The sequence below is a fragment of the Accipiter gentilis genome, chromosome 8, assembly GCF_929443795.1.
Source record: "Accipiter gentilis chromosome 8, bAccGen1.1, whole genome shotgun sequence".
NCBI classification, from domain to species: Eukaryota; Metazoa; Chordata; class Aves; order Accipitriformes; family Accipitridae; genus Astur; species Astur gentilis.
In genome coordinates this window covers 18,510,755-18,537,103 of record NC_064887.1, presented here as the reverse complement: position 1 = coordinate 18,537,103, position 26,349 = coordinate 18,510,755, and the positions used below count along the sequence as shown (strand labels likewise).

At 44.3% G+C, this 26,349-nt stretch overlaps 1 protein-coding gene across 2 annotated transcripts in view; it reads right to left on the bottom strand.

Annotated features, from left to right (window-relative positions):
* Positions 1-9,428, bottom strand: part of ZNF326 (zinc finger protein 326) — a 30,795-nt gene extending 21,367 nt beyond the window's left edge. Inside the window, exons 1-4 of one of the 2 annotated variants that reach the window (XM_049807564.1) lie at positions 8,534-9,428; positions 7,315-7,743; positions 6,757-6,831; positions 390-516 (exon numbers count right to left, since the gene is read on the bottom strand). In XM_049807564.1, coding sequence (XP_049663521.1) covers positions 390-516; positions 6,757-6,831; positions 7,315-7,330 — 218 coding nt within the window. In that variant the 5' untranslated portion in view covers positions 7,331-7,743; positions 8,534-9,428. The remainder of the gene's footprint in view (positions 1-389; positions 517-6,756; positions 6,832-7,314; positions 7,744-8,533) is intronic. The other variant, XM_049807565.1, reaches the window with a different exon arrangement.
* Positions 9,429-26,349: the final 16,921 nt, after the last annotated feature.

The window sequence follows — 26,349 nt, the reverse complement described above, 5'->3', positions numbered from 1 at the left end:
ACCCTAAATGTTCCTTGAAAACGGAATGTTGATAGATTCAGTCTAAGGTACTAAACCAGTTAGGTCTAGTCTGCTATGTCAGAAATGGTATGTCAGGCCAATCAGCTACAAATTGCTAGCCATTACTGAAAAATAAAACTTTTTGCATTTTCATTCAAAAGACGCATTGTTTCACTGTCAAACTTTTCCACAAAAATGCTGATTATTACAAGAATCTAACTCTTACAGTTTAGTATTTGCCAGTATTTATCAAACATTAAGACTCAGAATGGAAGTGTTCATATAAAATCATAACAACATGCCTCAGGAACACTTAAGTTAGAAGACAGAATGATTTAAACTTAAATTGGGTTTGATCAATTCTTGCGACAACTGAAGGATTATTTTACCTGTTACCACCACCACCACCTCCTCCGCCTCCACCTCCATGACTCTCCATCCCATAGGATTGGTTAAGGTAAGAGTCCATGGATCGTGGGCCACCATAGCCTCCATGCCCATAATCACGGTCCATGTCTAAAAAAAGAGCAGAAAAATGTTTATAAAGAAAGCAAGCAAGGAGCCTTATTAAATAATCTAGTTTAAATTCTTAAGTAAAAGGTTTACTCTTTGCCACAGTGTTACAAACAAAACACAAAACTGCGAGATGTAAACCAATTTCGACACAGTGCTTAGGGAAGCTGTGTATCTTTGTCATCATGTGAGCACCTCTTAAAGGAAATCAAGTTTGTATTTTTTTCCCAGTAGTGGATACTCGGGATTATTGTTCCATCAGCTGGAATTTGGATGCAAGTTAAATTAGGAGAATTAAATGAAGAAGCCCTATAGAGAACATGTCAAAGTTATTGGAGAATTAAGGCCACTTCCCACCCTTTAATAATACACACAGCTCACATTGAATACCACAAGAAGCCTTCACTCACATTGACAGAGACCCTGGGTCAAGGTTACAAGCTGTCATGCTGCAGTGCAGACTCTGTATATAAGCTACAGTCAAACAAAAGAATTTTCTCCCATCTAGCACAAACAAAAATCCACCCAAATAAGCACTGAATTGCAGTTCACCAACTGCACTATGTTGGTATTTCATAGATGAACTGATGGTGCTTCGTGACTTCGTTGTATCTTGTAATGAAGTCTGGCAAAAGAGCCACCTTCTTCCTCAACACTGGAAGTCCTATGTAAAAGTTCTGGTTAAATAACCGCTCGAATTCAAAGCACTAAAACAGTGTCATAGATTTGCATAATGAGTATGATCCGCTGTTTTCCTGTCACATACACAATTTGGACTTCACTGGCATTCTAGTGACCAAAACTCTTCCCAGTACCAACCAACACTAACTTTTGGATAACACAAAGGAAGCCTGGCAAGTCAAGCCTCACAGAAAAGGTAACTCAGAGAAGGAAAACACAGCGAACACAGGAAGGATAAAAATAAAACCACACAGACTTATACTTTCTCTTGTCAGAGTGGACTTTATACATTTCAAAATCTCCAAGTGTAAACCATTGACTTTTCCAGAACAGGACAAACTCACTTGAAATTGTAAGGAATTTTCCTGTTTAAAGAAACACAGTAATTCTCCATGCATATCACTGCATGAAAATAACTGTAGTGATGAAAATAAGTATATATACTATTTCCTGTTTGTACCTGCTTCTTGTTAGCACCAGGCAGCCACTGTAATTTACTTTCTTACATGTGTCAACAAGAGCTCTGCAGATGGTACTGACTGTATCACTTTTACACAGATGTTCTTAGCATGCCTGAATAGAGACTCCAACAAATTAAGATCTCCTCATGATTTTTTTTTTCTTCTAATGATCATAGGTACTTTCTAAACAATTAAAGATGATACTTCTGAAACAAACAAACAAAAAAAACTCTGAACATGGAAGTCACACTGCAACTTTCCATATGGCGAACATACAATAAAGATTCTGCAGCAAAGCACAAAAAAACTTTTCAAAATACTGATCATGTAGCACTGCACAGCATCAACTTAAACTGCAAAAAGTTACTCTTTAAAAAAAATGGCTGAAGCTTTTAATAGAAACATCTAATATTCCTCTCTGGTGTGATTGCACGATCTACCACCTAATCCAGCGGCATACCCTCAAGACTGCCTACATAAAGATGCAGGCCAGTAAAAAGAGTAAGGTAGTCAATAAAACAAATTCAGCTTCACAAAAATTAGAGTTAGATGATCCCATGGTCAATCTCAGATCCAAGGGTGGTTGGTGGTTTTTTTTATATACAGTATAACTAATCAAAAGACACTGACATTCCAAAAACTGAAATACCTGACCTGAAAGCACCCAATAATTTACCCTAGTTTCACCAGCTCCCCGTTATCTACAGACCCTGAGATGGCACAAAGGTAGTTAGGTTAAGAGTAGAAGAGGTGAATCAAATCATTCAACAAGGAAGAACACAACAGACTGTCAAGATTCCTGCCACTGCAATCCAATTCCATTACAGTGTAGGAAGTAGTGACCTATGCCAGAAGTTCACTAGTGGGAAAAACATTAAAAACATCCACATGCAGAAGAACTCTTCCAAAAAATGGTTTGAAGCATAGTTTTGAAATAAATTTTTAGTCTAAAATTTTTAGCATGAAAGCAAATACTAAAATACATTTTACAATCACAGGATAACTTCTGACATCCACTTTTGCTCAACACTCTCCTTACTCATCCACGGTTCACATTATCTAACATCAGCAGTATTGCTGTAGAGCTATGCCAGTCCCTAAATCCTCAAATCACTGCCTTTAGGACATCACCACCTCCTCCGTAACAGTGAACAACTCACTTATCCTTTCCAGACTCGCTGCATCGCATTCACCTACATTATAATATACTCACATTTGAAGAGGTTTAACAGGATACAAAAGGCACAAAGAAGCAAAGAGGGATGATCACTTGCATGATTTTCTATTACGAGAAACTGGAGGCAGAAAATGAAACTTAAAAATAAAAAGCTAAAAAATTAATTGGATCTTTTTTCACGAAACAGGTACTTAAGTCCTGGAACTGCTCTGTGACAAGAGGTTACTAAAAATTTACATGGATTTAAGAAAGAAATTAGATAAATCCACTGACAAGAAATTCAAAGGATGTCAAATATAAAGACTATGTCTCTGGTTCAGAAAGCCCCCATGCTGCAAACCAGTGAAGTCATATAAATAGCCTGAAGGAGTACTTGTACAACTCCATCCACATCTCCAAACAGACAGTGATGTACTGGATATTGGTGATGTGGGACAGAGATAACTTTGATCCAATCTAATGAAAGTGATCTTATGAACTCCTTCCAACTATTTCATTAACTGTTTCAGATTGCTAAGCAGTTAACCTATTTTTCCAACCACTGGCCTCCTGGTTCAGTCATTTTGTCAGCAGCGAACTTAACCAAAGATTTACAGATTTTACACTTCATGCACAGAGCTTGACAAAGATAACGCATTCAAATTAAGTGCAGTATTTCTTCAGATAGTAAGCTTTTCTTTACTCTGAAAGTCTGTTCTCCAGATAGGCTTTATCCTAAAAAGGTGAAAAAAGTACAAGACAACAGTAAATGTTCACTTAAGTGAACCAGAATAAAAATATTTCAATTTTTGAATGTAGTAGCTGAAAAATAATCACTCGCGCAGCTTTAATTATTACAATCTCAAGGTAAACAGCTTTTTAGCTGACAAACCTCACAACCACAGACAGCAAAATCAACTCGCATTGGCCTCTTTCACACTTTAGATTCTTCTACCTAAAGCAAGACAGAGGGACATGGAACATTAAAAAAGCTGTATCTGCACAGAACAATTTCCTCTGCCTGTAGCCTACTCCCCATTCACCATTATGTTAGCTCTAGCTGTCACCACCAGCCGAGACACGCAGAAGTTGCCTGTCTGCCTGCAGCAGAATCTGCAAATTATTTGGACTAAATGTGAAATTGTTTCACATGCTAGGAGAACATGTGCTTAAGCACTAGAGAAGAACCACCAGGAACTGTATTGCAGTGTCTCACACTGAAAATTCAAAAGTAGAGTATTTCAAGTTTAAATAGTAACCATTTATCAAAGAAACCTTTGAAGAAATATTATATCTGTGCATCTATGAATACTACAGAGTAAAAAAGAGAAAGAAAAAAAAAGTGGTTCATATTTGCTCCTAAAGTTTAAAAACAAAAGAGTAAATCGCTTGAACTGATGAAAGCACTGACAAAGTATCTGAAACAGAGTTTGCTGAAGGAATAAATCAGGTTTTGGTATCTGCAGCCTCTTGCATAAATACAGTATAGATGAATGAGCTGTTGAACTAAAGCACAGAAATAGAATTGCAAAGAACAATCTCACTTGTCATTTCTAGATCATACTTAAAAGTCTACAGGGGCAGGGTAGAGAAGAATTATGTCAAAGGAGAAAAAAATATATTACCTCTAAAATAAAGAAGAATGGGACACTAAGAAAGATATGTTCAATCTACAAATTAAAATGTTGATGTACATGTACTCCTTCAGATTAAAAAAAAAAGCTGTATCTGGTGCAAAGGTCATTTAAAATAGCTGCAAAATAAATCTCTATAGGCAGCAAAGAAAAGTCGAATTTTCCTTAGGAAAAGAACTAGGAAGTTAAACATGTAGTAGATAAGACTCAGAATCCCTTGGTACAAAGGACTCCATTTAAAAGAAAAAGCTTAAGATCAGAGAACATTGAAACCATAATCACAGCACAAAAAAGGGAAATAATTTTCAATAGTGTTCTCCTTGTAGAGCACATGAAAAGGCTAGGATGATGAGAAAGGAGAAAGACCTTGCAGCAATAAATAATAAATGAAAAAATAAAAGTAACCTTTAAACAATTAAAAAACCCAACAGAAGTACCAGCCTGAAACAAGCTGAAGTTCCCTATATTTTAAATTCATAATCCACAATGACTACAACAAGTTTAAGGATCCATTGTGCAATAGTAAGCAACATTTTTTCCAGGCACATTACCTTTTTCATAACAGTATGCCTGCTTTAAGTTCACAACCTTGTCATTAGATAGAGGAGTTTTGACACATCATTGAGTCCCATGCAAAACAAGGAACCAATCCAACAGTGTAGATGAATTTTAGGAATAGCAGTAAAAGCCATTTCCCCTTCTAGATTAAAAGGACAATAGTTACAGTAATCAAAATGTTAACATGAATAGTTAATAATATTTCTGTTAATAATACTAACAGAATTTATTCTACAGGCCATATCATCTCCACCTGAAACCAAGTCATCAGCAAGGGACAATGGTGCAATTACAGCAGTCATCAGCCACCCAATGAAAAGTGCTTCATGCTGGCTGAAAGTTTCCAACAGGAAGAATCTTGCCAAGAACTCAAATGAACACTGGGCAAAGACGAAAACTCTCAACATCCATCCTCTGTTGCCATCTACTGGACCCCTCCAAAATAGCCTTTAGCCCACTGTACAGAATCAGAGTAAGACAAAGGTTTATGCATGCCTTACTAATGTACATACACTGCATAAACATTAATGTTAAATGTTTCAAGCTCCATACATCATAATTAAACTTGTTTAAGAATTATGAATAATAGAAAGCTTAATTATCACAATGACAACTATTATTACAGAGGTACATGAAAGGACCAATCTAATTGTACAACATACATTTAATTGGTTATTTCCCATACGATGAGCCTGGATTTACCTTAATACTACTGTTATTAGATCTCAGAAAAGCAGGTTCTGGTTAATGGCTACAGTGAATATTCCAATAAGATACTTAAACTGCCACATAAGAAGAATCCTTTTCTACTAAAAATCTAAAGGACATTTAATTTGGAATCAATACACAAGATTAAAAAACAGGGCCATAGTTTTAATTTATTTTACTATGAAGAAAGATAAATGCAAATTAGTATCATTGGCAAGAAAGCTAAGACTCAAGGAATGTATCATAAAAATGATCATAGTGCAATCAAAGATGTCTGTAATCCAACGTGTTATTTCTGTGTAACAGCCAGCAAGAGAGTATCAAGAGATCCAACAGCAAACGCTTATTTGATGACGTCTGTAAATGAAGCTTGGGTACAGTTTATGGTAAATTTCTTACATTAACATCCTTTTAGTACTTGCTTGCATGCTGGCAAGAGATGTCAAATCATTTCTTGAGTCTTACTAAACTCATAACCTTAATAATCTTACAAAAATATGTGCATTCATTTTTGTTGTATCTATGTGGCATTTTTGATAGCGTAAAAGCAAAAGCTAGCTTTTGCTGTATTACATTTACTTTATGTGCTTTCTATATTCCTTCCCAAACTATTAGTTAAGGTAAACTTAAAAAAAAGAAAAAAAAAAAAATCAAACTATTCCAGGTTCTGGTTTTTTCCACGTCTGTATAAGAGGGAGAAACATCCTCTTTCAATAGAAGTAGCAAGAATCAAATACAGCAGTCCATAAGAAAACAAAATACTGATTTATGCAAAAAGCATCATCATAAGAAAAGTCTGTATTTCCCCCCCCATCCCCACTCCTTGATCTCACAATTTTGATTTGGAACGTGCAGGAGTTCATGTTGACATGCCCAAGATGAAAATCAAGTCTCACTCCCAGCCAGTTATAACTCCTCCAGAAAACAACATGTGCAGTCAAACCATGTTACGTACTTTTAATAACCCGTTTGTTTTTTGTTTTTGTCAACACTGACTGTTCAGCCCCAACGCTTTTTACAGGTTAGACGTATTTATAGCTCATACCTGAGACTGACCCACTGGGCATGTTCACACCACAATGCATGGGGGTATCTGGGAATCTCCAATCTCTGTCTTCAGCTGGAGAGGATGGGTCAGTGAGAATGACTTAGTGCTTAGCAAGAGCTGGAGGGGAGAGACAGGGAGCCGCAACAAGAGGCGGCTCTCTCTCCTGTCGGATCTCCAGTCTCCTGACACGACCCCCTCACGGAGCTCGCCCCGAGCTCCCCCCGTCTCTGCCCGCGCCGCCCCCGCCCGCCGCCTCCCCCTCGCCCCCCGCTCGCCCCGCGCCCCAGGGCGCCTCGCCCGCGGAGGGCCGCCCCCGCCCGCGCCGCCCGCCCGCCCGCGCCGCCCCCCGGGAGGGCCCTCCGCCCGCGCAGCCCTCCCGCCGCCGGCCGCCGCCGCAGCTCCCCCGACCCGGGAGGGGCGGCGAGGAGGTGGATGAGGGGGCTCCGTCCTGCGCGGAACAAAGCGGACGCTGCCATTTTGAGACGCGGCCGGGCCCCGCGGCGGCAGCGGTGGCGGCGGCCGGGCCCTACCCTTGCTCTGGGGGTGCGCCCTCACCTTCCCCGTAGTCCATGGCGGTGGCGGCGGCGGCAGCGGGCCCTGCTCCCCGGACGGCTGACGGCCGCGACAGCCCGGCGGCGGCTTCTCTCAATGGCGCCTTCCACCACAACGAGGCGAGGCGGGACCGGCGCGCGGCAGCACGGCGATTGGCCCGGGCGCCGCGTCACGTGAGCAGGCCGAGCTGCAAGGAGAAGGGGCCCGGGACCGGCAGGGACGCCGCGTGAAGCCCTCGCGCAGAGTGCCTACATCGGCTGCATCACGAGGGAGACTGCGCGGCGGCGGCCATGTTGGGCCCTGGCAGCCGCCATTTTGCGCTCTGGCGTCGGGCCCTGTCATGCTTGAAGCCGCTCCGGGATTAGAAATAGGCGAAACGTCCACACCTTCACTTTCCCACACACATCCCCTTGGGCCCTGGTGAAGTGGCCACTGCAGAAAACACTCCCCTCAGTGCACAAGTACCAGAATCTGTCCTTATGCAGAGCTAGAAGTCAGGTAGTGCCTGGTGGGAGTGAGCCCTAGGTGGCTTCCTTGCAGCTGCGCAGCCCCAGCCGTGAAGAGCCCCGTCCCATGGACGTGCTAGCTCCCAAGGGGGGCTGCTACAAACCAAATGGTTTTGCAAAATAAAACGCTTGTTTAAGAAATGCCACCCCTGTAGTGCCCCCCTTCGATGAACCTAATGTGTATTAACACCAGCTTATCTGTCAGTCCCAAGACAAAAGTATTTCAGCATCTCTAACAGGCTGCATTGAAACTGGTAAAAACAGACTTCCATTTTAAGTTAGTTGTAAGATAACACTGTGCTCTATGCAGCCAAAGATTTGAGGAAGAATTTTGCCCCAGACACATCATAGTGCAAAAAAACCCGCAAAGTCCTGTGTGAAGATCACATGAAGAAAAGTATTCCATTCCTTATAGTTACTTAATGCTTTATAAAACCCTGAAAGAAAGAAAGAAAGAAACAACAAGGGGGGCGGGGGGGGGGGAAGGCATGTGAGGGAGATGGCAATGAGCAGATCTGGTACAGAAAACCTGGGAATATGTCTCTGAAGCCAAGCTGTGGGTGAATTTTCAGGTTGTAAGGGCAGGGAAAGCCACTATCTCCTGGGGTTTGATTTTGTTTGGTCTTGGGTGGCTGACAGGATGGCATCAAAAACTTCCAATTTCTCCCCATCTGAGTAATAAAAGCCCCATTGCAGGAAAGGAAGATTTGACTCACTCAGGTCCAGAGTCCCAAGTTATGTGTTAAACTAAAATCTACGTCTGGCAGAGTAGTCAGTTTCCCTCCCCAAGCTCTGGATGGCAGCAGATGCGAATCTTCTTGAATTGCAGACTTCAGCTACAGCGAGAGAAGAGCGCGGCCGGCAGCTTTCCGTGATGAGCTCTCTTCTGGTAGCTCTCAGCTCCCGTCTTTCCCCAGCATTGCAGAAGAAATACGTGCAAAGAAAATGGTTATTCCTTGCCAAAGGGAATCTTTCCTTCAGCTTCACCCCTGACTTCCCAGCCAATGGTACGTTATGCTTGAGCAAAGCAGTGATTTCAAGGTCCAAATAGCCCTCATACAGACTTGTTTGTGCACCCACGCCTTTACACATGCACCCTCGCACAGACCAGACAAGTTTCTTGCATTGAACATGAGATTTCTACAATAGGCATTTTCCTATATGTTCAGGGCTGTATGCCTCATATTTGCAACATAGCAGCCTATTTTCTGCAGCCTTTTTTGTACTGCTGGGTGCAGTGCTGCTCAACCTGATCTGTAGTATTGTGCTTGTGAACAGGATCAAGAAGCAGCATCACGCTGCGCTGCAGATGGGAGCAGACCAGCATGGGGACTGTACAGAGGGGCTCCTGCTGGAAGGCACCGGCCGTGAGTGCCACTAGGCACCCGTCTCGGCAAGCCTGCCAATGGCCTGCCCACCAGTTCACCAGAACCAGGCACAGATGTTGTCTCTTCTCAAGAAAAAGATGTATTTGATTTTTCCCATGCAAGTAAATGCGTGGGCACAGCTCTATGCATTTTGCTGTATGCAAAATAAAAAATGTGAGGAATTAAAAAATAGTGTATATGTGCACAGAATCCAAAGGCTATCCTAGGTAACAATTCAGTAAAAATGTGGTGGGAATAAACTGATTTTCCCAGGTGGCCTGAAACATGCAGCAGTCAAAATTGCTAGGTATCAGCTCTGCTTGAGGACTCAATGCATGCTGCAGGATGAGTTGCTGAGGAATGCACTAAGTGCATTCTCACCCCTTTCCAATGCATCTGGCTGGTCCAAATGAGATAGCTAATGAAAATGCTATTAAATAAGCAGCTCTGAAGGGAGAAAATCATGCAGAATAGATAGATTTGTCATCACTGCAACAATATCTGGCTAATGGTTATTCAGAATAAACACAAAGATCCAGAAAACCTAATTCATCTGAATCAGCTACTCCTAAGACTATCAAAGATGAATGATTTAGCTGTTGCCCTGGTGCAAAACCTACTGAGGGATTCAACAAATGAAACTCTCTGGTAAGCTATGCAACCTAAGGGGACTACTGCATAAAGGAGAACAGAATTTATAATGAGGTGCCTGAGAGGGAAACACTGGGATTGAGCAGAAGCCTGTTAAAATGATACAGGATTATTATGAGATGCTTAGAGAAAAGGCCAAAGACAAGGAAGGGAGGAACAAAGGTAGATCAGGGAAGAACAAAAAAGGTTGAGGTGGATTGGAGAAGGGGAATAAAAAGGACTGTTTGCATGTAAGCAGGCTGCTGGTCAGTATGTTTGTGTGGTTGAGCCCTGTGACTGATTGCCACTGTCTGTCCTATCTTCTTTTTAAATTATGTTTTTAACTATATTCCATATGATTGTGTTCTCTGTTCTGTGTCTGTGCATGTGATCTGCTCTTATAAACTCCAAGCCAGACTGATGAGTTGAATGAGCAGTCTGGGAGACTGGTACAGGGAGACCCTTGAAGGGGGTTTTCCATGAGCACATCCTTAGAACCAGGATCGGGCTATGCACGCTGCCTGCGTGTGTGGTGTGGGTCTCTGTAAAGACCCAGACTGAGAATGGGCAGAAGTAGGACCAAGGAACCTAACACTCTCCGTTTGTAGGATAAAGGACATGGTGCCAAAAAGGCATCTTTTTTGTGAATCTCTCCACTATTCTAAAGCACATTTGTTCTTCAGCTAATCCATCAGCATATTTACTCATTAGAGCCTACTAGACTACCAAGAGTCACAGGGTTAAGCCTCTATATTTTCTCATTAAAAATTTGACTTCAAAAGGTTAGAGGCAGCCCCTGAAGAAACCAATGATCATTGAAATCAGCAGAAAGATTCAGACAGACTTCAGGAAGCTCTGAATTGGGCCCATGCACATCATGGCATGGTTACTTACAATTTGTACACAACCCCCCAGTCTTATTATGAGAATTACTGCTATCCTGTGTGTTGTTTCACCATCTGGGGAAGTTATTGACAACAGAGGTGGTCGTTATGGGGACAGCAGTCTGTCAAAGAAAAGAGGGTGCATGGTAAAGAGAACATCCAATGATGAAAAATTTGTTCTCATACCAACAAGCACTTTAGGCACCGGACAGAAGAGGAGGTGCTTTCACATGCAGCCCTGCAAACACACAGGTATATTTGGGCTTTTAAAGTTACTGTTCCAGAATCAGAAGCTCAGGGAGAAGAAACTGGATCTGGGGGCAGACCAAGGCTACAGCAGGTATAACATAAAATTTTTTGGATTTGATACAAACAGGTCAGCAAAAGCGTATTATTTTAGACTTAATCATGATCAATGGGCCACTGTTGGTTTCAGGCTTTTTAAAACAAAGGCTCCTTCTTTCCTCCCCGCAGGACTCCAAAAAGGAAAAAATCTAAACTAAGCAAAGCAAAACAAAACAAAATGGAGACATAAGAAGAGAAAGGGAACAGACCAGTATTGTACTTCATTGGTTCTCGATGATCCAAAACATGAATGTTTTGGTTCAGCATAGAATCTCCCTGTGCAATCCCATTCTGCTCTTGAATTCATGTTCTGCTGCTTCCTTGGGTTTGTTTTCCTGGGTTTCTTCTAAATTTTTCAGAGCAGTACAGGGATAAAAGAACAATCAGTCATTTCTCCAAGCACACACAGCAGCACAGTTATTGTGAAAGAGAGCTCTTCTGTAGTTTCGTACTGTAACTACCCACACCCTCTCCTCCTCTTTCCAAGTGCTGTATTTTCTTCTAGCCTTTCATTTAAAGCATTGTCTAAAATTGAAGAAATTCTGTAAAATGGCTATCAATTGCTGCTAACAGTGGTTAGCAACCAGGTACTAGCAATTGTGGAGGCCTAATGCTAACAAATCCTCTGTATTTCATTGCAGTGGAGTTGATCTAAATCTCATTGATAATAAGGGGGGTGGTTCTTCTGGCCTTTGATGAAAGCTCTCTGTCTCTTAACTCTGTTTAAACCAGGTGTGATTGATTGACATAATGTTTAAATGTACAGGAGCACATGTCTCCAACAGCATATCACTCCAGTGCTGTTACAACAACATTCACAGCAGTGGAATATATAATTTTTTTTTTTTTTAATTTTTAACATATATCTCCACTGACACTTCACATTTTGAGGAGGAAGCTTTCTTTGCATTTTAGGACGATGGGGAGTGAAGCAGGAACATGAAAATTGCATTGATTCTTTCTAGAACATGAAATCTAATTCCCTTTGTTTCATCGTAGATATTAACATAGAAGCAGAGCCATCCATCTGAGCCTCGCAGAAGAACCATGGTAACCATCCAGAGCCATGCTGATTTCAGTGGGCTCTTTTGTCTGTCATCATAGCATAAATCAAAGCTATAATATGGTATTTCCAAAGCTGAAACATTATGGCCTCTGTATGTATATATTGTACAACCCAAACATAAAAAATGCCCTAAAATTCAGCAGGAACCATCCTAATGCAGAAACATACTAATCATGTTATCCTTTCCTACAGGGAAAAAACCCACTTAGAATATAGATTAAAAGTCAGCCAAACTTAACAAACATCTTCATATATCTTCTTTACAGGAAAGACTAGAAGCTTTCCCATGTGCCATAGCACAGACCTGCTGGAGGTTGCATGCTGCTATGGCCCTGCTGGAGCCCCATCAGCATCCCACAGGCAGCAGTGGGCACTTGCTGGAAAGAATAATTGCTGTAACTTTTGGGTCACAGTGGAACACAGAAGTGAGAGTAGCAGAACGCATTTCAGGCTTTGGTTTGGTTTTGGCATGATTTCCAACTGCTGGTTGGCTGGGAATAGAGAGAGGCTATCAGCTTCATTATCACACAGCCCGAGTGGAAGAAGGATCTTTGCAGAGCAACTTATTACTAACTGGCAAATTGTCAGTAAAGTGCCTTACTTTTCTTGCATGCAAATACTTATGAGCAATTATGCTTATTGCTTTTTAGATTTACAACTTAGTTTTACTTTACGCTCCTTGGAGGCCAGCTCTAGTTGTTATCTAATCTTGCAGGAAAGTGCCACTGGATGTATGCAGGACTTTGGCTGGGCTGTTTGCCCTATAGACTCCATGCTGGGCAAGTCAGACCTGCATAGGTGCCCTAAACAAAGAGAGAACTGGACTTGTCATTGCTCATTGCCCTTTCACAGTCAGTCAGCCCATCAAGGTCCTGGAGCGCTTCTTTCAGTTGCCTATTATGTGCCCATTTGCTCCCATGTTAGAGATGTCTGTGCCATACTCCCTGCATAATCTTCCCTGTTCATAAAAAAAAAAATAAAAAAATAGCCAAACAACGTATAACTAACACATACATATTCATTGCCAGTATTTTTCAACGCTTCTGTATAGGTACTTATGTATCAGAAAGGGCACAAACCCAGTTCCGTCACAAGAAACTTTGCATTTAAGTAGAGTTTATGGACATGCCCTCTCTCACACACACAGAGTAGCTGAAATAGCAATGAGCCATTCACAGCAAGGGTTTATTCACACTGTTTTCCTAGAAAGTTTGTCCAGTGCATTTATATTTGAAACACTTTTCAGATAGAAGCAGCATGTATGAGAAACTGTGAGGTTCCAAGATAAAAAACTTAAGATTAATAACACTTGCAGCACACAGCAGCAGTCAGACAAGTTATCTCAGAGTATGAAGGCATGTTTATACACAGGCCCCTTTAAAATAAAAGTCACCATTAACTAGGATACGGTTACAGTGGCTGAAGACAAGAAATCCAAACAAAAGAGATGTGAAAAAGCATGTCATCTTCTAGGGAAAAAATAAATAACTGGGTGATTTTTTGCATACAGCTGAAGTGGTTGAGGACTTCTAAGGCCAAAGATCTTGGTTTCTGGTCCTTCTTGTCACTATGGTTTGTCTAGACAAATCCATGGGCTTGCTACAGAATGAAAAAGAGAAGCCTGAAAAGGAGACCCCCAGATGGGAAGGGACCTACTCCAAGCGATCCCCCATGAAGGGGGCTCTTCAGAAACAGAAAACTCATCCCTGCCAGAGCAGAAGAAAACAGACAGCAGGCTGCCGTGTCCACTCTGACGTCTGGCCCTCTCTCTCTGTACAGTCAGTGGGACATGGTAGCATATTTGTTACTGCTTTTGTAGGGAAATGGGTAGAAGAGGGCACATCTCCTTTTCTTCCGTGCTGCAGTAAGCTTAGAAGAGTTTAGGATGAGGAATTCCTAGAGGAACTGTTCACAGAAGTAGAAGGCTGCCCATGCTCCTGTGCCTCCCTCCTCAAAACTGCTGTGAACTCACAGTTTAAAAATGAGGAAAAAAAGAAAAGATGGAGGCTATATTTATTTGTACTTGCAGGCTACTTTCTGAACATTTGCTCTTGGGCTTTATTCTTGAACTTTTCACTGTGACTCTGAGCAACATTTTTACTCATTTTCAATTTATCATTCTTATTGTTATTTAAAGCTCAGATTTCCATGCTGTCTTGAGTCAGACTGCAGAGGTGTACAGCAAACACTAACTGTTACAAGATTTGTGGTAGAATCACCACAATGTCAACATATGGTTTGACATAACATTTCAGATATTTTTTTCCTGTGTTTCCTAAGTAGTTAATTCCAGAACAATTTCCACGTGGCCCAATACATCCTGCCATGAGAGTGCTCAGCAATTTTTTCCTTAAATTGTGTTATCTTGATAAGTATTACGCAAGGAGCTCATCTGCAGAAGGTATTTTCCCATAGTGCAGAAAGGGAAAATTGCCATCTGATTTTGCTGGATTTATGATATAGTGTGTACACCATGGCACACAGTCAAACTTTTGTGTAACAGTTTATTTCCAGGTTACTGAAATTTTATTGGGGAATCGCTACATAGTTTCATGAAAACAAGAAACATATCCAGAATCCTTTAAAATGTATAGGAAAAGAAAATAGCTACAGCCTCTTTCTCATACAGCGTGCATGGTACTTCCCATGCACTTCAAAGATGACAGAAATTTCAGCAAACACTTTACCATTCAAGGCTCATAAAAAACTGCATATGCTGCGCATGTTTCTGGATCAGGTTTGTGCATGTACTGTGTGTTTAGTACAATCTGAAAATTTAATGCTGAAAATAATGCTTCTCTGTGCTTTCCATTTGTTGTGCTTTGAATTAATCTGCACTGAGGAGCCTTACATCCAAACATTCTGGTTTCTGTGAAACATCTGATAACACACTCTGTTAGCTCAATAATTGTGCTGTTAAACCCACTTTGGAGCCTTGGTCTGGAGACAGGGGGTAGGTTTATCCACTGCAAAAGGTGGGTGCTGCGCCACCCCCCACCCCCCTCCCACATGTGTCAGCAGCCAGGGCAGCAGCTCCCAGGGTGTCAGGGAGACAAGCGGCTTGGCACTGACAGAGGTCTCGCATCCCCCCAGCTCTGCCTTGGGAAGCTTCACTCCAAGGTCTGAAAAATGACTTCTGCTCTGGTAATTCTGCCTGCCCTGCTCCTCAACATGGCTCTGCCTCGCCAGGAGACAGCTGCTTCTGCTGAGCCCAAAGCAGCTCTTCCAGAAAATGATAGAAAGCATCTGCTTAGTATCAGCTTTTGCTTCCTCCTCCTCCTCCTCCTCCTCCTCTTTCCATTGCACTTGTTACTCTGGGTCTCAAGTCCTGGCATGAATGTAGAGATGCTCTCTGCAGCCTGAGCACATTCATCAGTGTGAGGATTGTAGCGTCTGTCAACATTTCCTGCATGATACTTGAAAGCACTTTGAAACCAGTGCTGGCTGCTTCTCAAAATGCCAGTGAAACATGGACTTCACTCAACTCCGTGCTCCAGGGTCATATACCTCCTGGGCATGCGGTTCCAGCCAGCCTCATTGTGGTCCAGGAGCACTTTTAAGTGCAGATAACCTCATCTAACTGTGATTATAGATCTTAATACAAATGCACAACCCCCCATTTTCAAGGGCTTTTTAAAATCTCATCCTTTCATGCAGTTTATGTGCAGCCACACAAATAGCTGAATCAGCTCGCCTGAAAGGACCTTCTGAGGAAGGGCAGAAATGAGCATGAGGGGGTAATGGGACTTCAATTTTTCTCACCTATTTTTCTACCAATGGACATGTAACCTCAACTCCTGCCAGGTTAATGGATTCACCCCCTTCACTGCTGAGACTCCCCTGCACAAAGCCCAGAATTATCTTAGGTAGCTATGGGAGGGAGCTGTGAAGATTTGTATTTTTCCCTTCTAAGTGGTGTATGTTAAGCATGCTGGGACAGAAAGGTCAAATCAGGGTTCAAACAAAAAAAGAAATGCATACATTCTGCCTTCCTGTTGACATTTACCACCCAGCCCAGTAACCTCCAGCCATGGGCACTAGTGAACTGGCTTTGTTACGGGCTCTGACCCAGATCTTCCCTGTGGCTGAGATACATCTCTCTTCCTTTTTCTCTCTCCTTTCCCAGTTATGGCTCCAGCAACTACAGGCGAGCTAGCAGAGAGCTACAGTGTGAGGGATATGTGTTTATGTATTTTTCCATGAGAGGCAAACATCAAATGCAAACATACACGCCTAGCATAACGTTAGTGTCAGATACCCAGGGCCAACTTCAGAGTGCCAGGATTAGTGCTCCACAAAGCAATTGGTCTGCCTTGCCTCCTGCTGCATTACTGCATGCGAAATACCAGAGTTTGGAAATGGATACACCATGGGTAAAACCTGAAACCTGCCCCAAGCGCTCTGGCTGCCCAGCTCACGCCCACGTACAAAGGCCAGCTCCAGTTCCAGGTGGTTCAGAGACCACATGTGAGACAGCTGCCCCAGGAACTGATGCGGGCTAGACTGGCTCTAGCTTTCTCCTTGTATTATGTATACGGAATTTTTCTTGTGTTGTGCTTGTTCAGTGGAATTCGGATGCGGAGCCAAAGATTGCTCCACAACCGCCTCAGAAAAGCGTGATTCATCAGATGGCATTTGCAAGAGGCCATCCCGGTGCCTGTCCCCTGGAAAACCCCTGGCTATGCCAGTGAAACTCTCTGGTGGCAGTTCTTGTACAGGTGGCGGTCCCACTCAATTGGGCATTCCTAGCAGACGCTCATACACTTATGTTGTCTTTTCAGGGTATGACTGCAAACAATTTCCATTTACTTATCTAGAACAGGCTTTCAGTACTACAGAAAAAAACATGGTTTACATGTTATTTCTGGAAGCTTATATAATTTTTTTCCACTTTCTCCTTTCCTCTGGGCAACGCCTCCCCCTTGCATAATTTCATTAAGATGTACAAACTCTCCAAGATACATACCAGGGGAAGGAGAGTGAAAGCAGCAATCACAGAAAAAAAAAACAAAATACCACTTTCCATCCAAGTTACAGAAAAAAATTGCAAAATTCCTTGGCACCAGAAGCATGGGGAATCAGCCACCTATTACGAAGTGAAGGTGGCGTTCCTGTGTGTGCAGTCAGGGCCATGCCAGCAATATTAGGAAAGGTATTTTTACAGACACTTGAAGTAGAAAGTCTCAATACCTCTTGCTGACATTCATGCCATTGCTAGTCAGACCAGCCAAATTAAAGGCAGCACTGGACCATCACCCTGCACTGTGATCATATCCTCCCTTGGCATATACATTTACCTCATGTGTAAAGGTCAGAGATCCCCACATATTTATTTAAAACACAGAAACCAGACTGCTGTTAAACCTGTGGGACAGGGTCACCTAGGATGTCAGCTGTTGGATGTGGGGTTTTGAATCAGAGCTTCACGTCTTCTCAGATTACGTTCACCTGAGAATCTGAGTAAGGATAGAGAAAAAGCAAATTAAAGTTATTTGTGAAGTCCTACAGCCCTGTCAGGCCTGATTACTTCAGCAAATTAAAGAAATTTGTAAACTGACCACAACAACCAAGGTAATGTCCCACCAGGATCCATAGAGCCTAGCAAGGGCTGTGCCAGAGCAACTGTCTCCCCATGGACCGTCACCATTTCCCTCCTCAAAGAAGATACACAAGCTGTCCATTTAAAACCACTTTCCAGATGCTCTAAGACACAAGAAAAGCGAAGCTATATATCAGCAACCATGGATATGGCTTTGTCAGTTCTAGCTCTCAGATTAAATCAATACTCTCACCACCTAACTGATGCATAGGAAATGAAAATGAATTGATGGTCTTGGATCTTGTCCTAGCAGGCTAGTGTCTGCTTCTCAACACCACCAGAACGAATATCACCAGCTGGGTCTCCTCTTGAGGCTTCAGCAAAACACACAGAGCAGTTACAAGGAGCAACCTGCCTTCTCGGCCTTACGCCTGCTACCTGCCTAGTTCTGGATCTGGGCAACCATGGCAGGGCTGACCAGCCAGGTGCTCACTGCTATTTCCCTGGCTGACCAGATCAGCAAAGACAGGGACAACATAAAGCTTGGAAATTTTTCAACCGTGAGCACGTTTCTTTGCCTGTTACTCATGTCCTTGTAAACATTTATACCCAAATGGCATTTAAAGATCCACATTCTATACTGTATTTATATTTGCTGTTGGCATGCCTTGGACAGTGAAAATCAATAAAGGCAGTTTCACTTGCAGGAGTTTGAAGCCGTGGTGTTTGCCCAGTAAACATCCCATACATGCAGTCCTTCACTGCTGAAGAGAACCGCACCAAAGTAAAAATGTCACAGGTACTTCTCCCGATCTTAGAGCTTGTAAAAGGATATTATTACAGAAAATGAAGGGCTGGATTCTGCAACCGTTACAGCACTGAGCACTTACCTGCACAACCAGCCCATTGAGAAGGTCTGGCACAGAAATGTTCCCCACAAGTCTGTGGCTTCAGTAAACCAGCAAATTAGTTAACGAAGGATGGCAGCACCTCCAAAATGGCTGAGGTTTCAGCTCTGAATTTTAGAGGGTGCCTTTTTCTGATAAAGTTAGCATAAATGTACAGTAATATCCTTTCAGGAAGAAAATGGTCCCCACATACTAATAGGGTGCTGCAGTAGAGTGATTCCTCCAAACAAGTGGAAGTTTTGCACCAGATTTTATTAGGGAGGAAGGATTAAGCCAGACTTTCTACTGTTTCAAATTACCAGCAAAAAAGAAGAAAAAGCATTCACCCGAGTGATTCATTTCAGCAGCTCCAGGACAGCCTGTAGTTTCTTACAGGGAAATAATTGGGATTCAGAAACATATAAAAGACCACCCCAAATGCCATATGTCTTTTAATCCAACAATGATGTTGTAGGCCACCGTCAGCCTGACTGTGACAAAGAATTTTCTGCCAGAAAAAAAATCCTCAAAACCCAAACAAAACTCAAGCCACAGGGAAGAGAAAATAAAGACTGCAGAGATTGTTGTCAAACTTTTAGCAGGTTGAAATCGGAGCTGCTGTGCACAATGGCTCAAGTGTGCAGTTTTCAAAAGAGGCATCTGGAAAAAACAAGCTTTGAATCATTTTGGATGTGAAGCCAAAGGAATTGAGAATAAACGTTTTGGGAACAGAAAAAAGTCCATCAAGAGGGGTCAGGGCAGAAACAGTTCACCTCTACCCCAGCTAGGGATCAAGCTCTGAGAAGCATCCCAGATTTTTTGGAGGATGGTTTCACTGGAGCTCATTTAACCCTACCCTCTATGTGACAGAGCTTCGAATGCTGAGCAGTAGAGAGGCAGAACAGCCCTGTGAACAGTCATCACGTTGAACTGCAGGATTTCTTTGCTTTTTGTGATGTGTTAGGACTGGTTCCAAAGTCCTTGTAATCATCACGTTAATTTCACAAGCTGTGCCCGATTTCAACTCTGCAACATTAGAAACAGGAGAATTCCACCAGCCCAGCCTTTGACAGCCATTTAGCCACTGCTTTTGTGTGAGAACTCATAGAAGGAAACAAGGGCTGCATCTCCAAACATGGTGACTGCTCCAGGAGAGAGTGAGAGCCACCCTGCTCTGCTCAAGCTGGAAACACCTTTGCATTTGAAAGTCAACTCCAAAGAGCTGCAAAATGCTTGGCTCGCTCTGCCCCGAAATGCAGCATACCCGCCAGCAACCCCCAGCGTGCAGGCGAGGTGGAGGAGGAGCCCCATCTGGGTCCTTTTGTGCACAGTGCTCTGGAGACACACAAAATGAGGAAAAGCCAAGCACCACCCCTTCATCCCTTCCTCTCCTTCGGGTGTCAGACCAGAGGCAGACGCCTGTCTTTGGCACAAATCAGGGAGGACGGGGGGGGGGAGGACGGGGGGGAGCGGGTATCTGGCAGTCCCTCACCCTCCTGTGCAAGCAGGTGTATCCTCTGCCAGCAGTGCCTGAAGCTCCCTCCCTGCCTCCTGTAGAGGAGCCCATGCTGTGGCCAGCCTCTGAAGGCTGTACAAGCTCAGGCCGCTCAGGAACTAGCAAACAACAGGGCATCTTGCGTGGGGCAAGAAGGAGAGGGGCCGCTGCCAGCAAGGAGCCAGCTGAACACGGCAAAGGCAAGCAGCTGGGGCACGTACCACGGTCTGGGCCTGTTTGTGTGACACAAACAAAGAAGTATCTATCAAAGGCTGTAGCTCACACCAAGGAGTACTGCCTCTTCCCTTTGAGCAGAGGGTGCCCCTGTGCCCAGGCAACACCGCAGGCCGGTCTGGAAAAAGCAAAAAGGGTACGTGCTGCAGAGGATGGACAAAAGCAAGGCAGAGAAGGACAGAGAAATTAGTTTTTTCTATCACAGAAAGTTATCCCAAGCAGCCTATAATAAAGCTGGCATGATGGAGGAATTGAAGCCATACCCGTGGCTAGCAACCACGCTGCTGCGCTCTGGGGCTTGAGCAGATGCCATAGTTGCGGTGCATCCCAAGGGGAGGAAGGAGGCTTGCGCAGCATGCAGCAGCCGTTTGCTCCCCACCAAGGCAGTTTGTCAGAGAGCCTCCCGTTCTGACAGCAGCCAAAGGAGATGCTGCAGATAATAGGAACATCAGGGCGAAAGCCAGGGCCGTGCCACAGCAGAGACAGTTTACATGTATTCGCTAATCCTCCCTGGAGTTCTCTCCCATGAACTTCCTCTGCATCCTCTTGAGACTACAAAAACTCATAGCACCCTCATTATCCTGCAGTGAGGAGTTTCACAGCTGCAAACCTCCGAAACAGCACCACACCAAAATACTTTTGTACTAAACCCAATACAGGGTTGCTTTTCTTTCCCAAGACACGTAATTCACAGCTACTGACACGAACCGAGCCAGCCCTGCAGGCAATGGGGCTGCTGAGGGCCAATGGCCTTGGGGCTCAGGGCATTTTTACCCCAAGCCCTCATAAACCTGCCCAGCCCTGCTGCACAACCCAGCACGGAGATGTGGCACTCCTGGCCACCCTGGCACACTCCACTCTCATACACCAAGGAGCAGCAGCTCACACCGAGGCCCGTTAGCTGCTAAGCACTGGAAGTGCTGCAGCCAGCAGGGTAACAAGAAGTGGAGAATCAGCATCTACACACCTTTTTCCATATCACATAGGACTGCCACAGTTTTACAATATGCAGTGCCTAAGTCCATTCTGCATCTGTCTGTTCATCCTTTAAGCTTCTTTGAACTTAAGTCTTGCACAGACCTAATCACACTGCCAACATTCTGCTAATAATAGCAGCAGCCCTTCAGGCTTTCAGGAGCACTGACTGCAGCCTAACAAAACTGCAGCAATGCTCGATCTCGGAGGTATCCTCCAAGCCAGCCTTTTCTCAGTCTGGTGAGGAGAGAGCAGCAGATTGTAAAGCTAAAATGCTCATTTTGGGACCCTCTGAGTCCCACCCAGGCTGTTCACCCGTGTTTCACACCCCATGCCGTCTGCTGCTGAGCTCCTCTGGGGGAGTCAGCAATTAGCGGCCCTATAATGAATGTTAAAAGCATTTAATTAAATGAATATATTCAGAGTTAAACACGTTGCTAAGTCTGATCAATGCAAGCACAAAGATAAACAAAGCCCCACAGGCACAAGGACCTTGTCTACATGGGACTGTAACCTGGAATGCCTTCCTCTGAAGATGCACTTGCCTTTCACTGTGGGTGTAGTTCTTCTCTGCAGTAACTCCTGCAGAGACACCCCGGCTGGGACCATACTTGCTCTGGCAGTGAAGAGGTGGCCAAGCTTAGGTTGACTGCCTGGCAGGGAGGAGAAAGGCAGGTTTCAAAATGTAGTGCAGCACTGCTGTCTACATGATCATTTTGCAGTCTTTTAATTACTTCAGAAAAATGATTTAATTAAGGCCTCTTCTGTAGAGTTCTAGTTCAAAACTGCAGCCTGTCAGCTTTACTGGTTTTAAACTGAAAGAACAGTCCCTGAGAGAGGACACGCTGAGGCTCCTTATGCAATGCCTGTGGGGGGTCCTGGAGCTGACCTCTGTCTAGCAGAGATGACACTGGATCACTATGGTTTCAAGACCACCAGTACCTGGGGAAAAACACCCACGCTCTGTGTGAAGGCTGCAATTTGCAGTGAGAGGGACACGCACTCAGCCATAAATAGCTTTCAAGGTTTGAGGAACTTTCCGAAGTACTAAGTGTGGGAATTATTCATCCACACTAGTGCTGGCTTGCAGGGACAGCGCCGCCTCATACCCATTTAACGCACTCAATTTTAAAGCCAATTTACTTAACTAGATTTTAGTACAAAGAAGGCTAGAAATGTATCTCTCTCTCCTGGGTCAGGTCATGGTGGCATTTTCTTAGGTCTCAAATACACGTAACCATCGATACTGACAGCAATCAATTTAACAACTCAGCTGGCCTTTGCCTTTCGTTGAGCACATTTCCCAATTTAATAGGTTAAAACTCGAGGTCCTGAGAGGCATCTTGTTTCCAGCTCTGTTATGCATTACAGCCCTACAGACCTCGGTGTACACTGGGAGTCTCCACTTGCCCAGCATTTCACATCCATAGGACGTCTTTGCAGCTACACTGCAGGTACAGCATGGGAAGAAGTCCACAATAAAACGCTCATGATAGATAAGAGCCCGGAGGGCTTGGAGACCAACCACCACCTTCAGATATATCCCCTGGACCTTGGAGAAGCCAAACAGTGAACAAGAGCAGCAGAATCACCTGCCCTTGAGCAGAGGCACTCGGAGGCCATGCAACACCCTGCCGCTCTCCGCTGCTCCACCATCGGACCAAAGACACCATGCAAAACTGCCTCCGAATTCTCTTTCTGCAGAGGATGCTAGGAAGTCGATGTGACCAGGCTTTCTGCAGGGCTGCCCGCTCAGGAGGGGTAAGCAGGAGGGTTGGGCAACCCAGATGCACAGCACAACACCGTTGCTCCTGGGGAGTCTCGTTCCGGCTGTGTCCCTGGGGTCAGTGGCTCTATGCTGAGAGGGCTCAGCCCGGGTCCCACGTCCTGCTACAGACCGCTAATTTTACCGAACTCAATAAACCAAGAGGACTGAGGAGAGAGCAACAGGAGTTACAAAACAAACACACCCAAACAACATATGAAGAAAGGCTGAAGGATGGGGTTTAACCTAGGGCAGAGAAGAAGCACTCGCTGCAGAGACGGCTGTGACAATCATCAGGTGCTCTCTACATCCTTTACGAACGGGGCAAGAAACATGCAACCCCGTTTCCAACAAAGACAGGGGAGGCTGTTAGGATACACAATAGCAGGCGCCATGGGGATGCCTATGGAAATTGCAACATAAGGATGTTACGGAAACCCTTTCCTCAGAGGGCTGCAGGAAGAGCGCAGTTCCCCCAGGCTGTGTGAGAGCTGGAGGCGGACAGGACCCCACCAGCCCCAGCATCACTTGCTCTGCAGTGCTTCCATGCAGCAGTCCCGGAGCAGTAGGCTGGGAGCCAGGAGGGAGCTTCAGCCTCCCGGAGCTGGCAGGGCTCTGCCCCACGTGGGTATCACCTGCCAGCTGGAGGAGGGAGAATCCCTTCAAGAGGGGAAGCTGCAGCTCCAAGATTAGACTCTGGCCCCCAATAGCGCCCAGGGTTTCCCTGCAGAGCACTGCCGAGCACGCAGCCAGGGCAGGCCAGCAGCCCTGGGCATGGCCATGCTGGGATAAGTGTTAACGGTTCTGCAGGGACAAGCTTATCGCAGATACTTACTTGCACAGGAGCAGGAGGGGAAGGAGAGCACGCAAGCAGCAGCTGCACAGGCACCCTAAGGGCCCGTCTCAGAGACAGGGGAGACAGAAGTAAAGAAAAAAAAAAAAAAGGCAAAGAGTCATAGGGTGCCCTGAAGGTTTGAGCTTGGCTCTAGGCAAAGGCAGCTGTAACTTGCACTCCAGATTTTACACCATCTAAAACTGAAATTCCAAGCTGGGGATAGGGGCTCTACCTCTTCTCAGGACTATTTATTCCCTTTTATTTTCCCCTTCTTATTCTGCATTTTCTCCCGTTACCACGATCCCCATCCTTCAGCCATGTCGCTTAGCAATACGTCACATTCAATGGCATTCCCTTTATTTTGTAGCTAAGGACACAATCTTGTGTGGCAACTCCCATAGATGACATCTCAGAAGGAGCAAGATAAATCCGGCTGCCCCAGCAGAGGGGAGCCTCCACAGGGTGCTGGCAGCAGCCACGGCACCCAGGCCTTCTCCCACCCCAGCTCTGCCAGGGCAGCTCCAGCAACACCCTCTGGCCAGGAATGTTGGCTCCAGACTGCTGGACAGTGTTAGGGAAAAGGTCTTTAAATCCACTTTTACAAACCACCTGAAGCAGCAAAACTACCCACAACTGGTTAAAAGAACAGCCAATGTGTTCATGCATTTATTCCTAATGGTCTGCACAACCCAGTCCCAACTCAAGATTTTGTTGTTTATGGGCACAACATGCTCATTTTATGGGAACAGACCTGCTCTGTGCTGGAAGACTTCCTGCAAGCGGCTGTGGTGTTAATTTAGAAGATGGCATTCTTCCCAAACAGTCATTATTAAACCAATAACCCTATGTTACCTCCTGCATCAAGGGGCAACGTGCTGTTGGAGGCAAGACAGAACAAAGGTCCTGGCTGTAGTAATTGCAAAAGGGCTTAGGGGCTGTTCTCTTCAGGGAAGGGAGAGATGCAGCCTGGCCAAACTCCAGTGCGTGTGGTTTTAAAGATCCTCATTTGAGTTGTATTGTGTTGATGTGCAGCGTTTAAGAGCTGCCACTTCTGCACCCATGCCTGGCTGAGTTACAGGAACTATTTTCAGCATCTCTCTGCCAGAAACGACATCTCTCATGACTTTTATCATGGAATGGGTGCATGTTTGTAATCAGCTTGGAAAAATCTGTTTCTCAGCTTAATTCTAAAGCCTCATCTTTGCTACAGAAGCAACTGTACTCAGTAACACAGCTTTCCCTCCCTTTAACAGCATGGGGAATGATTTGCAGTTCTGGGAAACTGGTCACAGCATAAGCCTGCAGGGTTTTGCAACGTCAATGTTTGATGCCTTCAGTTTAAGTGCTGAACACACTGTACAAGAACAAGTGGACAGCCTCAACTGGGAACTCTTCTGTAGTGCTAAAATTGCCAATCATTTGCAAACCCTGTAAGCTCATCAGTAGTTTGTGCAGCAATTTTATCAATTTGCAGTGGGAGGCAAGGGGTTAATGCTAAGGTTAGAAACACTACAGAATTTGTCTCAATTCTTTCAATTCTGGTAATCTTAAGGATCACCTTGCATGTTCCTGCAGCAAACTTGCTCAAGAAACATTTTATTTAAATGCCTTCACAAAATGTCTTTCTGAACAAACAGACCACCCAGGCTTTGCAAGGGCAGGGGTATCAACCATCAGCCTAAGATAACACAGACCAGCCATGAATGCATCACACCACGGTTGCGGATAGCCTTGCCATCATTGGAGAATGCAGCTTCTTGCACTGTATCTGTAACCCAACTGATGCTAGCTGTCCCTCAGAGCTCTTTTCAAAGGAATCCCAAACTTCAGTCCTCCCACGCTGCTTGGGACACAATGTGTCCATGCCGAAGTCTGTCTCAGTCTGTATTTCTGCAAGCAAATAGATTAATACATTTCTAATCGTTTGGTTTGGCCTTAACAGAGCGTTAGCATTTGCTGCCTGGCTAAGGCTCTAGCAGTGTTTCTTCAATGGGGAAGATGATTAAGGAAACAGCTTGCCTAGAGAGGCTGGAATCTCCATCACTGTCTAACCCGTTCCTACATCTTGCCAAATGTCTCGCAGGAATGAGTTAAGGAACCTTATTTCTGCATGAGGCAGGCTTGAAGACATCTTGAGGTATTTTCTAGTCCTGCCTATGATAGTTTGCTGCCCACATCAAACTGTTCTGGGATCACACATTAGAAACGCGTTGATAGAGCTCTGCCATGCAGCTAATGATGAGACTGCCTGTGCCTCCTGAATCTTTCTACATGACCTCATTTCTACAGGATTTGTTTTTCACAATCATTCATGCATTTTACCTCCCTTAAAGAATCCCCAGCTTATAGACAGGAAATTTAAGTCTTTTTAATGTCATTTTCCCCAGGTGAGGAGAAGGTGGTGCCAAAACCAAAAGTAGGTCTGAAGTCACAGGTTCAGCCTCCCTCCTTTGGACTGAAGAGCAGTGCCATGCTCTTATGCTATCTTCAAGGCCAGCTGTTGCATATGC